Consider the following 13686-nt stretch of genomic DNA (forward strand, 5'->3'; position numbering starts at 1 on the left):
TCGTGGGTCGCGCCTGAACACTAACCGGCCAATCATCTGACACTAGCTTGCAGGGATCTTAATGGGTTCCTAATCACGGACGAAGGCTAAGGACCCCGTCCGTGTTCATGATAAGTGCTAGTGTTTTGATGATTCTTGTTGGGCTGAGAGATAATTTGACGTTCTTTTCCCCGAAGAAAACGTCGGATTATTTCGCTGCGCTCTGTGAAGATGCAAAATCTACCTTGTACTGGACATCTGAACGGATCGAGTTGCACATCCTCCTGCACGCCCATCGCATTCAGATAGTTTTGGGCTGAATCGACTCTATCACCTCGCATCAACACCTGACCCGTCATTGCAAAGTAGAAAGAAGACTCCCCCCCCCCCAACCCCTTCACCGTTGATCGAGTACTTAATACTCTTATCTCATTGCATCCTTGTTGACTTGTTTCACTTTGCAAATTCCCGACTAATCATCGTATCCTGTCCTCGGGCAGACCACAGCTTTTTCTTCTTCTTTTCTAGATTGCGTGCCTCCCTGTTTGTGTCAGCCGAAATGCCCTGCCTATTCATGTTTGCTACTTGAAGTCTCATTTCCAGGCATTAAGCCCAGCCCAAGGGTCAGCAGCGTTAGGAGGCTGTTGATGCGTAGAAGGAGATCTCTGCTGTTGTTGCTGGCCTGAGTAGTAATCATTGCCGTAGTGCACAGTCTGCTGAGGGCCCAAAGGAGGGGGCCCTGGCGGTGGAGGAGGGGGGACGAACCCAGGCGGGACGTATGTCTGGGGGACGGTTGTGGGTGCAGCGTGGGGATTACCATAGGTGCTATGGGGACGAGAGGATTGTTGCCCGAATGTTGTTTGCGTGGGAGGAGGTGAGGCGGGTCCGGGTCTGAATCCAGATTGTCCGCTGAAACTGGTTCGTGTTGGAGGAGGCGAGGTTGGTCCAGGGTTGCGTCCGTATGTGCTAGGGTTGTACGCGGCCTGATACTGTGGCATCTGGGCCTGGTTGGGCGGAGGCGAGGTTGGCACTCGGTATTGGCCTGCGAAGTTGGTCTGCGGGTATCTGGGCACCGAGTTTTGGAAGTCCAGAGGCGCTGGCGTGGTGCGTTGTGTGTTGGTAGGCTTCGGCGACGTCGCAGGCGGCTCCATCGACATGCGTTCCATCAGCCCTCGGAGCCGTTCCTGCTCGAGCGCGGCTCTCGCACTCTTTTCTGCGGCCCTGTCCTGCTCGATCTGATTCAACAGCTGGGCCCCTTCAGAACGGCGGTTGTTTACAAAGGTCTCCACGTTCATCTCAAGGCTCTCGACAGTCTCTTTCATTTCCGCGTACCACCTCTTGGCGCTCTGGAGCCCAGCCTCGAGATCTAAGAACTCCTGGTATGCGCGCTTATACTTGCTGATGGCGGAGCCACGCTGGCGTTGGATTGCCTCGTATTTGCTCTGTTCTGATCTGACTCGTTTGTCTTGTAGGAGATTGTTGAACAAGATGGTCAGCTCTTTCATCAGGGCTGACTGCTTATGGTTGGCTTGTAGTATCCTGGTCGTATGAGGCCGGAACTTCTCTAGCTCCTGCTGGAAGAGTTGCTGCTCGTAGTTGGCGATAGACTTCTTGTTTAGGATCAAAATCTGGGAGATGTCGTCATTGTGAACCTATTGGCCGGGTCAGTAAGTTCCGGTAACCAGGGGCAGCGTCTCGCAAAGGAAGAACGAGGGAGAGAAAATACCTTGTCTTTCAGGTCCTTGAGAACCTGATTCCGCTCTCTCTTGATGAGATTTAGCTTCTTCAGTGTGTCTTCGACCTTCTTGATCTGGTCCATGACGCTAGGACCGCTTTCTTCGAAATCTGCGTCCAAGAGATTTGGTTCCATGCCAGGACTTCCCACTCCGCTGCCTCTACCTCTTAACTTGCTCACTGCCCCCTGGAACAGTGCATCCACGCCACCATTCTGGGCTGCATTTCGCATCTCGTCAAACACGTCCTGGTTCTGATGGAGCTTGGAGGAAAGCTGCCCATCGCTCTTTGATGCCTCGGCCAATGCCTCGCGGTAATTCCTGATATCGCCTCGTAAAGTCGTGGTGAGCCGTGCACTAGGTTGTTGTGTCCAATCTCCTTCGTACTTGGACCGCATCTTCTCGCAGACACCTTCTTCCATATCCAACTGCTGCGAGCTCTTATCCAATGACGAGATGATCCTGTCTCTCTGGGATCGTAGCGAGTCGAATATGATGCCGGGGTCCTCGTGCCCTGCAACATCATCACACCACGTCCTAAAGTCTTCGTCGGGCAGGATATCCTGATCAAAACCGCCTTTCAATACCTGCAATGCGCCAGGGAGTCTCAGATAGTCCAGGCTCGCAGCCATCTCGCTGTTGGCCAGCTCGACCCGCTCAGTCTCGGCCCGGATGAGCTTCGCCTTCTCCTCGTCGTAAAGACTTGCAGATTCCGTCACCGCCAGGGGAACAATCTTGGAGAACAGATCGGGGCCGGTGATCCGCTGGATATCCTGACCCGCATAGAGCTCACTGACCGGTATCGGCTTGGCAGCTGGCAATTTTGCCACGGGAGCAAGACTGGCTTCTGGTGGGACAGTCTGGTGGTAGATATAGTCATTGTCCTTGGCCAGCTCCTTTAGCTTCTCTGAAACGGTAGCAAGATGGCGTTTTGTGTATTCGGCAAGAACGCTACCGCAATCTGCCTGAAGATTTGAGCTTGGCGGCACAAACCCAGGAAAGCTAGATGCGCCCTTGTTCGCCTCCCTGGCGAGAGTCTCCGCCGCCTGCAACCTACCAACAGCTGTGCCGTGAGCGTTTGCCTCTTCATCTGCCAGGGCCTGGTAGTACTGAGCCATGGAATTCAAGTAATTTGCCTTGATCTGTGCCCTGAAAGTTAGAGACCACAACTCATGGCACCGGCGGGTCCCCTTTGGGATGCCGGAAGAGAGGGAAACAGAAAGGAAAAACAAGGCCTACCTGAACCATCAGCAGCCATACTTTCTCAAAGATAGCCTTGGTAACATTCTCCTGGACGCCCTCAATGGCTTGGCTGTAGAGAGTGCCGGCCTGGCTGGCGAGCTTCGCCAACAAGGCGACCTTTTTCTGGTCCGCAACCTGCTTCTCGAGGAAGACTTCCTGCGCCTGGGCGAGCGTTATACTTATGAGTGTCTTGACAGTATCGCGACTCAGATCTACGGATGGTGCATGGAGGAAGTTCTCGTTTATATAGGTAAACATGCCGGCCGATGCCTGGAAGGAGTGGTAGGCGGTCTTGAGACCTGTTTCTGCAGACCTCGGTTGGTTTGCTGCATGACAGGAGAGGACGGCAGAGATGTTGAAAATGATGGAAGCTTTCTCGAAGGCAAGTGAGTATTGCGAGGTCGGTTTGTGGGTGAAGGCGTCGAACCTGTGACGGTATGTCAGCAGTTGTCCTCATCAGACACTTCGTCATGAGGCCGAGGTGGATATTTTTCTAGTTGTCGCCAAACGCACCATGTAAATGAGATTTTGATATGTTGCTCGTCGACCGGGAAACGCAGGTCGAGGAGCTCCAGCTGGCCATAGTACCTGTAGAGGAGGTCCCGCCCAGCTGTGCTGTCCTTGCCAGCTCCTCGCATGTCCTGTCTGAGGCGGTTCAAGGTCGCACATTCTTCGGCGTACCTCTCCGGATCGTCGCCATATGTATTCTGAATGTAGTATTTCAGAGGGGTAATCCAGTCGATCTCGTTGGTGGCCTTGAGCGGCACGGATATCATGGGAATCTGGGCCATGATGGCACTGCTCTTTTTCAGCCCGAAAGCTGGGTTAGGAAAGGGTACTGTAGGCGGGGTCGTCGGCGAGACGCAGCTTGTAGGGGTTGGTCGAGATGTGAGGCAATAGTCGCAGCTTCGAGGATGGATGGAGAGAGGCTTCAGCCCAGATAGTCGTCGGGAGAGGGTGCTGTGTTCCAGCTCATCACGGCGACGAGATTGTTGGTGTTTGTGGCTGGGGGGGTGGGCGGCCAGGAGATTGTGGGATGCTGTTGATGATGTAGCTCCAGTACGCAATCCACCGCCCGCTGACTGCTTGGCAGCAACGTTAGTAGGGTCACCAGTATAAAGTACGTGAGTACGTACCTATGGTGTGTGGTGTGTGTGCAAGGAAGCTTGTGCCTCTGTACCCCTGGCAGCAGCAAGCTGAGTGTGGAGACACAAGGCTTAGGCACCTACTACAGTAGCCGGACCGCGACTGGCTGTGATAAGCTGCTTGCGACACTCCGTCTATTGTAACGCGATTCGTCGAATTCGGCATGCGTGGCCTGCAAAATAAGAGTCAGTCAGTCGGCCATCCCAGAACGACTCACGACTCTCAGCAGAAGGCATCAAGGTCCCATAGCCGCCCAACGGTGCCACGAAACGACGAGCTCACGTGGTGACGAGGGACAGCGCTATCAGCAGCCTGCTCGGGACTTCCCTTGTGCTGCTAGGGTGCACCTGGCAGGGGCCCTGGAGGGCCTGGCATGTTCTGAATAGCCGCCAACGTAACCTTAGGTTTCCGGTTCCTTTCAACCAAACAACCACACTTTCCACACTCACGATGCCTTCACCCACCCACCCCAATAGGTCCTGCCATCTCGGTGATGCAATCCTGGTCTCGCCCGCGCCTACTGTTCACCAACCATGTCATTGGGATTCTTCCTCTCTTTCTATTCGGTATTCCTCACACCTGCGCGACGTATACTTCTCAACACGGGCCAATGCTCTGCTAGCAATTCTAATGCACCGGAGCAAGCTACCGTAACGTGCCGGTGCAAGGAAACCAGCCTGCACAAGGCGGTCTGCTGTCGCCTGACACGACCAGTCACACTCACATGCGGGCAGGGAACCAGTGAGGAACGCCAGCGCCGCTTGAACTACATGAGTGGTGGATTAGCGTGCGCTGCTGGCCTATGGTCGAGCGCGGATACGACCAGCTTGGGTATAGCCTCTCGGTCCATCGCCGGTTCCTAGCCGGGGTTGCTTGTAATATGCAGAAGCCGATCTATGAGCACACGCCTAGCCAGGCGTGCGATCTCCTCCTCCTCCTATAGTCGGATATCCGGAAGAGAATATCGAATGGCAAAAGGTTGCGAAATCTGTAAACGCGTCTCTAAACAATTCCATTGAGTACAGTCTTTCATTTATGCCAAATTGTGGAAAAGAAAACAGGGAAGCCTTTCAACAATCCGATTTCCAGAGTCGCCATGCCCGCGGGAGTTGTCTCTCTGCCATGTCGATCTCTGCAGGTGTCCTGTAAACCTTGGTCCCCTCAAAACCATCCTGGCAGCTCATGTATGTGCCTTGATAGGTTCCAACGTCTATCTTTACCTTCATTACCTATTTATTACAAAGGGCCAATCGATTAAGACTCATGATGCATTTACCTGCAAATCAGCATGTGTATTTAACTTTTGTACCCACAACTAGAACGCCGTTTAATGTTCTGAGAGCATTGGTGCAAAGCTTAGGTCTTTTTTACTTGCCAGGTTTGCAGTTGGTTACTGGTTGCTGGGCTCGTTCGCTCCCAAGTCTGAGGCGTGCCACAGAAGGATGACTAAAACAAAATGAAAATAGGCTGTCATGATCTAATTGCTGTAAATGGCGACTGAATACTTTATTTGCTGAGTCCTGATCTTTGATATATATAGTGCCTGAGTGGATTCACTCATGCTGTTTTGATGTGATGACTCAATTGACGCACTGGATCTCTCCTATTTCATGAAATTCGCTGCTACAATAATGCGACAACCGAATTTTGCAGGTCGAGGGTTCAGCAATATCACATGAAAGTCCAGCCTGAAGTTCGCTCACCCAGTACCTGCTCTCCCAATTGACCCTTTCAGCCACATTGGCATGAGAAAGACACCTTTACTGAAGATCTATGCCAAGGACTGGTGAATTTCTCATGTAAAAGAAAAGATCACTTTGAAGACGCAATCATCTTTTTCCCCGGGTTCCTGTAGAAGACGGGCATAATAAGAAAGATCCGGGTCTTGTCTTGGAAGTTGCTCACCTTATCAATATTGAATATCAACTATATTTCGCGCTCGCTTCCCAGCTTCTCCTCTTTTTTTTCCTTTTTTTCTTTTTTTTCTTTCTCTCTCTCTCTTCTTCCTCTTCTTTAATTTTCCCTTTCTCCTAACGGGCGAGATTACTTACATACATGTAGAATTTCTGACGTGTTGGAAATACCATGTCTAATTTTTAAATTATCATTATTGCTCAGTGATTGACGACAGCCTCAACAAGCCCTCTAGTACATGAAACACGCAACCTCACCAACACTATATTAGTTACAAACAAATGAATGCTCAAAAGACTATGCAGATCGATGCATCCTGCAAGAAATCACTGACGCCGCACAGCAATGACCAACGAGGTACCTACAGCACCAAGTAAAATACTTAAGTAAGCAATCCGTCTGACGCGGGGGCCGGCCCGTCGACACAATTCCGATCCGGATATCCGCCACGGTAATATGTCTTCGTGGGGTTTTCTCTCGCGCGGGGTAATCTCCTGCAGATCTGACTGAGAAAGATTAAAGTATCGGTCAATGATTTGACATCCTCTGCCAAGCCGTTCCCTCACTCCTTTTTTTTACCGTGTACACTGGGCTGGACTTTTATCCTCTGTGACTTGAGGGAAATATCGTCACCCCTGGCGCGGAGGGACTCATCATAAATATATATCTTGACACCATCCAAGGCCTTGTGACGTTAAACTACAACCATCGTTCCCACCGTCTGCTTCATCCAGCCCCTCAAGTCTTGCTCATCAGCCACCTCAACTCTGTGCTGCTTTTGTCTTTCTTTTTACTGGCAACAAATATAGATAAGAGAAAATGTCTTTTGAGCGACGTTAGTATCAAACACTCTCGGTATCTCATCGTGCTCCTCCATTGTCCCAGCTGACGCTTCATGTAGTTGTCCGGTTTATTGCCAAGGGCAGCAGTGATGCCGTCGTTATTGGCGAGCCCCTGGACTCCAACGTAGACGTCGGCGCAGCCCTTCGTCTGGGGCAGGAGGTCAAGGTCAAGGTCTTCAGCGGCTCGTCCGTTCTTGACCCAGGCTCCCCGACGGACAAAGTTGATATCATTGACCGGGTGTTGTCCCCCCTCACCGAGGAGGAGGTGGGCACGATTCGATGTATCGGTCTGAACTACAAGGGCCATGCACAGGAGGTCGGCATGGCATTGCCTGATATACCCATCATCTTTCTGTTTGTGCAAAAATTCTTTTTTCTCATCTTTTCTTTTTAGTCATCCTCACTCTCCTCTTTGTCTCTCTTTGAGGTATATGATATTCTGATGAGATATTTTTTCACATTTATCACAGAAAACCTCATACATCTCTAGCCGACCCCTGGCCTGCCCCGACTGTGATCCCCAAGCACACGCTCAAGGACGACTGCGCTGATTACGAATCCGAGCTTGCCGTGGTCATCGGGAAGACATGCAAGAACGTCAGCAAGGAGGAGGCCATGGACTATGTGCTCGGCTATACGGCCTCCAATGACATCTCGAGCCGCGTGAGCCAGCTCAACCAAAGCCAATGGTGTTTCTCCAAGGGCTTCGACAAGGCGTGCCCCATCGGTCCGACATTGGTGTCGTCCAAGCTGATCAAGGACCCGTCCAAGTTGAAGATGAGGGGTCTCCTGAACGGCAAGGTCGTGCAGGAGAGCGGGCTTGAGTAAGTGACATGAACACAAAGAACACGCATCGGGGGTTCTCAGAGGCTGAAGCACGTATTAACTGATCGATTCTTTGCCAAAACAAACAGCGATCTCATCTTTGACGTACCTACCCTGGTCAGTTATTGCTCGCAGGGAACTACACTGCCTCCCGGAACCATCATGTGAGTTCCCAACTTCCTTCCCACAATAGATACCCGATTACATATTACGTTTTGGAGGACAAAGGTCTCACAGCTCTGTCTCTTTGACGCAGAATTACCGGCACACCTGCGGGTATCGGCTGGGGCCGCAATCCTAAGTTGACACTGCACGGCGGTGACGAGTTTGTCGTGGAGATACTGCCTCACATTGGGAGTCTGCACAACGTGATGGAGGAAGAAAAGTGATTTCGTCTTGTGGATGGGCTCTGATCCTCGCAACGTATTCACGCCAATGGTACTATCTAGACAAGATCTCTATACACAAGAGTTACAACAACACCCTTCTGGGTCTATTCTACGCATGTCCTCTATGCGTTGAGCCTCCTCAGCGCGGCAGAATGGCTATCGCCTGTGACTACTGACAAAAAGCATCGTCGTAACTCGCCCCTCTCATCAACTGACAGAGCATAAATCCAGGCATCCTCAGGCCTATCCGTTCTGGCCGAGAATTTTGCGCAAATGATCCTTCGCATATTCCACAACTGCGTCCGGTCCCTGTTCAACACGTAGACCCTGCGGAACAGACATCGTCTTTAGATCTGGAACTACCTCTTTTGCAATCGCGACGATACGATGTGCTTCATCCGGCGACCACATTGATGCCGTGATCTGAGAACTCTTAGCCAATTATTCTGTTGATTCAACAACAAAGAGAAGAACTGGGAAGATGTTTGTTCTCACTAGAATGTCTGGCTTATACACCTCCACAATGCCCCTGACCTCGTCGATTTCTAGACTCATTTCAGTCTTTGGAGAGAAAGAGAAGCAAGGGAAAAAAAACAAGAACGCATTCGTTGATAATCTCTGGAACTCACTTGTAATATTCGCAACGTGTTCGACGGCATACTCGTCCGACAATCCGCCAATCACCTGCCCAACCAGTCTTCTCGCCCCCTCCGGGTTCGTGTTGCACGACACGAGCTTGTAAGGGCTTTTCGGGCCTGTTTCACCTTCTTCACGTGCTGCCATCGTATGCAACCCACAGGCAGGCAGGTCAGACTGCAACGCAACGCACACACACGACAGGCTTACGAAAAGCTCTAGCTTCTCTTGCTTGCTTACTGTATCTTAGACATGGGCAATATGCCGTGACACCATCCAAAGGAGGGGGCTTATAATGGACTCGCGAAAAAGGAGGAGGGTGGCCACCAGAGAGGGATGTCCCAGCATGCGGGGCTTTCTGCTTCCCGTAAGTCCTAGTTCTCACCGTAGCCCGGTCCGTTGTCCGCTCCGCAAATCCGGCGGTGGAAATCCGAGAGTTCAATGTATAGGCGCCTTGCTGTCTCTGATGGCCAAGACGCTTCTCATACCACTTGGTCATAGGTGTATGTCAATTGGAACTGATCAGTTGAGATAAGTCTAAGACTTGGTAAAAACTTGGGAGTTCCATTGTCTGATCACTATAGCGAATCAATTTGTGTCCATATCTAGTCCAGGCCTCCGTCAGGAGTGCTTTTAACTTCCCAGGAAACTTATCTGGACGGCCTTCACGAGCTGAGAACAAATAAGTGTCTTCACAGACCTCTTCGCAATAGAAGTGGCCAGGTATAAGATGGAGTTCTCATGGCATGAAAATGGGGTAACTGTACAATAATTATAGACAAGCTGCACAGTGTGTATATATATTCATTTTGTCTCTCTCAGCCAGCCACGAGATATTCAAATAGAAGCATGGCTTTACACAAAAGGGACAGAGAGTACTAAGTACTTAAATAGTAAGCTGGGATTGTGAATGATTTGTGCTGGCCAGTGATATGTTCAAAGGCCAGACGGAGAACTCACCCGGCAATATACTTTTCATAAATCTTTGCCCGCTTTGAAAGTCATCTTGAGGAGAGCATAGATTCAGAGACCATAGATTCAGATGCTGTCGTCAACTGAGCATGTATAGTCTAAGCAGGAAACCCCCCCCCCCCCCCCCAAGAGGGGGTCGGAAGAATACAATAGTTCGAGATCATAGCTTGCCTGCTCTAATAATTAGGGCCTTGCTATTCCAAACTACACTGCCCAGGTCGCTGGTAAACTCCCCTCAAAACCCTTCTCAGAATTTCGAAGCAGAGATCTGCCGATTATACTGGCCCTGCCACTACCATATGGGCCAGAGACGACCAAGAGGGGAAGAGGCTTGTAGAGAGCTAAGTAATTTGACGAGATAGACATCAAGCCAAGTGGGCACGGTCAGCTTACCTCACTGCGCCAGAAAGGAAGACAAGAAGCGAATGAGACGTTGATCCCTTGCCTGTAAACACTGGATACCTAAGAGAAGTCATCTGGAAGGCCTCTGGAGCTTGGGGGGGTGGGGGGAAACCATCGTGCCCAACTATGACGACCTAGCCAAGCACCGGTGTCTGATGTCTCGAGCGATTCCCGAACCTGAGGCGGTCCTATGACCCATCGGTCTATAACCGTACAGAGAGGAGATTCCCAATACCACGCATTGCCACTCGAGAGGTGGATCATACGGTGCTTAGGGAAACTTTTGACCTTCTCCCCTCGTGATTCTATCCAGAAACCTTCTGATCGCGGACCCCTCTTTGGGAATCGCGTTACGTATGGCTCCGAAAAGAAGGAGTGTAAGAGGAAGTACATGGAACGTCCAGACGAAGTACTACTTGTGAGACGGAACATCGCCACTTTCGAATGGCTTCTTAGGCCGGTGCGTGACCAAGATAGGAACCTTCTGCCACGTGTGGAATAACAAATTATGTAGGGGGCCGCCACCCCTCGGGGGGGAGGATTAATACTAAAAGAGAGAGAAAGAGAGCCAAACCTGTACATGCTCCAACTCGCTCAGTCGGAGACGACAAGATGGACGAATGATGGCCAAGACGGGTAGGCTCAGAGCCCCCCCTTCCCCCACGCCTCGGATGGTTTGGGGGCCACCCCACACAAGTCGAGCGATGGATAAATCTGCCGGGGCGCCGCGGGCAATGATGATTTGAGGTCCTTTTGGGATAAATTTCGACTTGTGCAGCTGCAGGCATGGCTCATTGAGTGAAGAAGGCAGAGAGGTTCGGAGCCAGCACAGAAAACCTCCAAGGGGGGCCTCCCTGACCAGCTGCTGGCACCGTAGACTCACGTCTCAGCGTTACCGTACCATGCAAGACAAGTCTCCTGATATTGCGAATCTCGATGGCTCACTCTGGTCCGCGGGATATGCCGTCGTGTTTGAGAGAGAGTCATCGCCATGGCCACTAGCCACAGACCACGTGTGAGCCGATCTCAATCCTTTCAGTGCGTGCCTCCTGTTCAACCTCCATGAATATCGACCTGTACCCGATCATCAAGGAATTACCCTGAGATCGGTCGATCAGCCATCCAACCACCCGAGCATAACATTTCTTGGAGGAGATGAAAAGAGGGGGAGGGAGAAGGGGAGGGGGGAATGCATGCATCTGCTTCCAGACTTTGGGTTCTAAGGCTGGCCAGGGCGCGATTTGGATGAGTGGAGTCTTAAGAGAAAAGAATGATCAGCGCATGCAAAGCGCCAGTGTGGCACAGGTGTACAAGAGTTGCATGCATGATGAGCACATTTCCATATCCTGGGACGTTATGTTTGTTAATTTTTTTCTTTTCGCGGAGGGTACGCGCTGGCTCGGCTCTCGACGAACTCTTTACGACCCTGGCTGGTGAGATGTCTATGACTGAAGACTGGCCCCTCACAGACGGGGCGAGAGCTTTGGAGACAGTAGGAAGAGAAAGAAAGGGGAGGGGAGAGGGGGGGGGGGGCGAAGGTACTGGCACTGCACTGCACTGCACTGCACTGCACCGCTGTCTCCGTCTCGATTTGTGATAGATCGAAGCCCGTGAGATGGTAACTAAAGTTAGTCCGTTTCTGGTTGATTATACTGAACGAGGACAAGGTGCTTCGATAGAGGAGGCCCGGGGTCCCAAGGCTGTCTCCTTCTGGGGTGATCCCTCAGGAAGAAAGAAAGAAAACAAAGAAGGAGAAAAAGATCAGCTATGTATCGTAGAGTACGGGCAGGATCTTCGTTCTTCGTTTCATAGGGGTCCTCGCTTTTCCCCCCCTCCGTGATACCCTCGTCCTAGGCAGAACGAGAGATGCCCGATCATTGGAACCCGGAGTGGAGCCGCAGGAGCACTGCAGTAGCGGGCGTTCGAACGGGCTGGCCACGGCCGATCACAGCCGCATTGGAAGCGGATGAAGTCCTGTGGAGGGTTGGGGGGGAGGAGGAGGGAAGGCGCCGATAGAGAGACCAAGACATGATTGAAATCGAAGAAGGAGGGGGGGAAGTGGCAGGGAGAAGGAGAGTAAGAGAGGTGGGGTGGAGGAAGGGAAATGTCTGGATGGACGACTTGGCCGGAGCAGCATTGCCGTTCGAGGTGGGATGGTGTCGGCATCATCATCATGACACCGGGTAGGAAGAAGGAGGGAGGAGGAGGCGGCGACCAGAGAAGAGGAGGGCTACGTGATGGATCACACGCACCGAGTTCCTGCAGGTGCTATTCGCGAAAGGCTGATAAAGAAAAGACCGATGGGGCCATGTGCTTGTGTAAGAAAGAGCTGTTTGAGAAGGAAAGGGAGGTGGGGGGGTTTGCGTTGTTCCTGCCTTAAGCGAGACGAGTACCTGTTGCGGGCTTTTAGCTTGGTTATGCTCGAGCTATTCACCGTAGTAAGCATGGCTTTGTGCAGTGACTTCTTTGCACCACAGACAAAACCAGGTGCATTGGGAACATGGCTACCGGGGACCTAGTCGAGGATGTAGAGGATTCGGAGCTAAGAGGGATTTTACATGATGCCGTAGGCTGAACGTGAACGGCGAAATAAGCCATGTAAACTGCAGTGCGAAGATTGTGTGTGTGTGTGTGTGAAGGGCGCTGCAGGTCCAGTAAACAAGCCTCAGGATGATAAATAATTAACCTTAGGGAAACATTAAAGTGCAAACTGGACCGCCAACTTTATTTGTTCCGATGCTCGGCAGAGGAGCGATGATCTACAGGCATAGTACCCTACGTATGATCTCTCAACATTTACAAGACTGCCACATACGTAGTGCGTAGTAAATAGTATGTACTATGGCAAAAATCTTACCATGTACTACGCCTCAAAGACAAGCCTCTCTAAGCCCTTGAAGGCCAAATGCACAGAGAAAGAGCCCGCCGGAGGAAAAGGGCGGGCGCCCCCCAACTAGAGGGACCTGTGAAACTGCTGCAGAGAAGTGGATAGATCGGTCGCCGAGGATCGTCACACTGAAACTATCGAGTTGACGCCATTGTACATGATAATCGAAAGACCAGATGAAGCCGGCACGAGGTCGTAACGGAGGATTGCGTAAGACGGGGCGAAAGACCTTCAAGGTCCTGCTGGCACTGGCACAGGCACAAGACAGATATATTAGGCACAGGCACGGAAACTGGAGAACGTTGAAGCAGGGTGTGAATGATGAGAAGGGGAAGAAGGAAACATATTTGTGCTGTCGTCAAGATGATCTGTCAGGCCTCGCTGCTCGCTTCCTTGTACATAGTATATGAAGGCTAGGGCTACTATGGTAAGTCGGCGACGTGCTCAGGCTGATTTGATCCAGTCGACCCAGTCAACGCATCCCGTCACCTGCAGTGGCGGCTTGTTGGCCTATATTGCAAAGCTGACCGCATCCCGCAGTATTAATTGTACCAGAGAGTAGCTATACCCCGGGATGCGTGGCCCCAGAAGGGAAGGGGGGCACAGGGAGGAGAGGAGGAGATGGGAGGCTGGCTGACCATTCTTACTGCTGCTACCAGTAAAGCTGCATTGGGTCTTGTGATCATCAATCACCCAAGCCAGCGCTTCCTCGTCTGTCC

The 13686-nt window shown here is 51.6% G+C and overlaps 2 protein-coding genes across 2 annotated transcripts; one reads left to right on the forward strand and one right to left on the reverse strand.

Moving 5' to 3' along the window:
- Positions 1-168: 168 nt before the first annotated feature.
- M406DRAFT_79802 (uncharacterized protein) lies at positions 169-3745 on the reverse strand (the record flags this gene model as incomplete). Its single annotated transcript, XM_040925991.1, has 4 exons — positions 169-1631; positions 1706-2854; positions 2952-3381; positions 3468-3745. The coding sequence occupies 4 exons, from the start codon at positions 3743-3745 to the stop codon at positions 573-575; spliced, it is 2916 nt and encodes a 971-aa protein (XP_040778331.1). The 3' UTR covers positions 169-572.
- Positions 3746-6609: 2864 nt separating this feature from the next.
- Positions 6610-8633, forward strand: M406DRAFT_355551 (uncharacterized protein). Its single transcript, XM_040923201.1, has 6 exons — positions 6610-6849; positions 6916-7210; positions 7327-7680; positions 7771-7845; positions 7938-8493; positions 8566-8633. The coding sequence occupies exons 1-5, from the start codon at positions 6834-6836 to the stop codon at positions 8068-8070; spliced, it is 873 nt and encodes a 290-aa protein (XP_040778332.1). The 5' UTR covers positions 6610-6833; the 3' UTR covers positions 8071-8493; positions 8566-8633.
- Positions 8634-13686: the final 5053 nt, after the last annotated feature.

This window comes from Cryphonectria parasitica (assembly GCF_011745365.1).
Source record: "Cryphonectria parasitica EP155 unplaced genomic scaffold M406scaffold_3, whole genome shotgun sequence".
NCBI classification, from domain to species: Eukaryota; Fungi; Ascomycota; class Sordariomycetes; order Diaporthales; family Cryphonectriaceae; genus Cryphonectria; species Cryphonectria parasitica.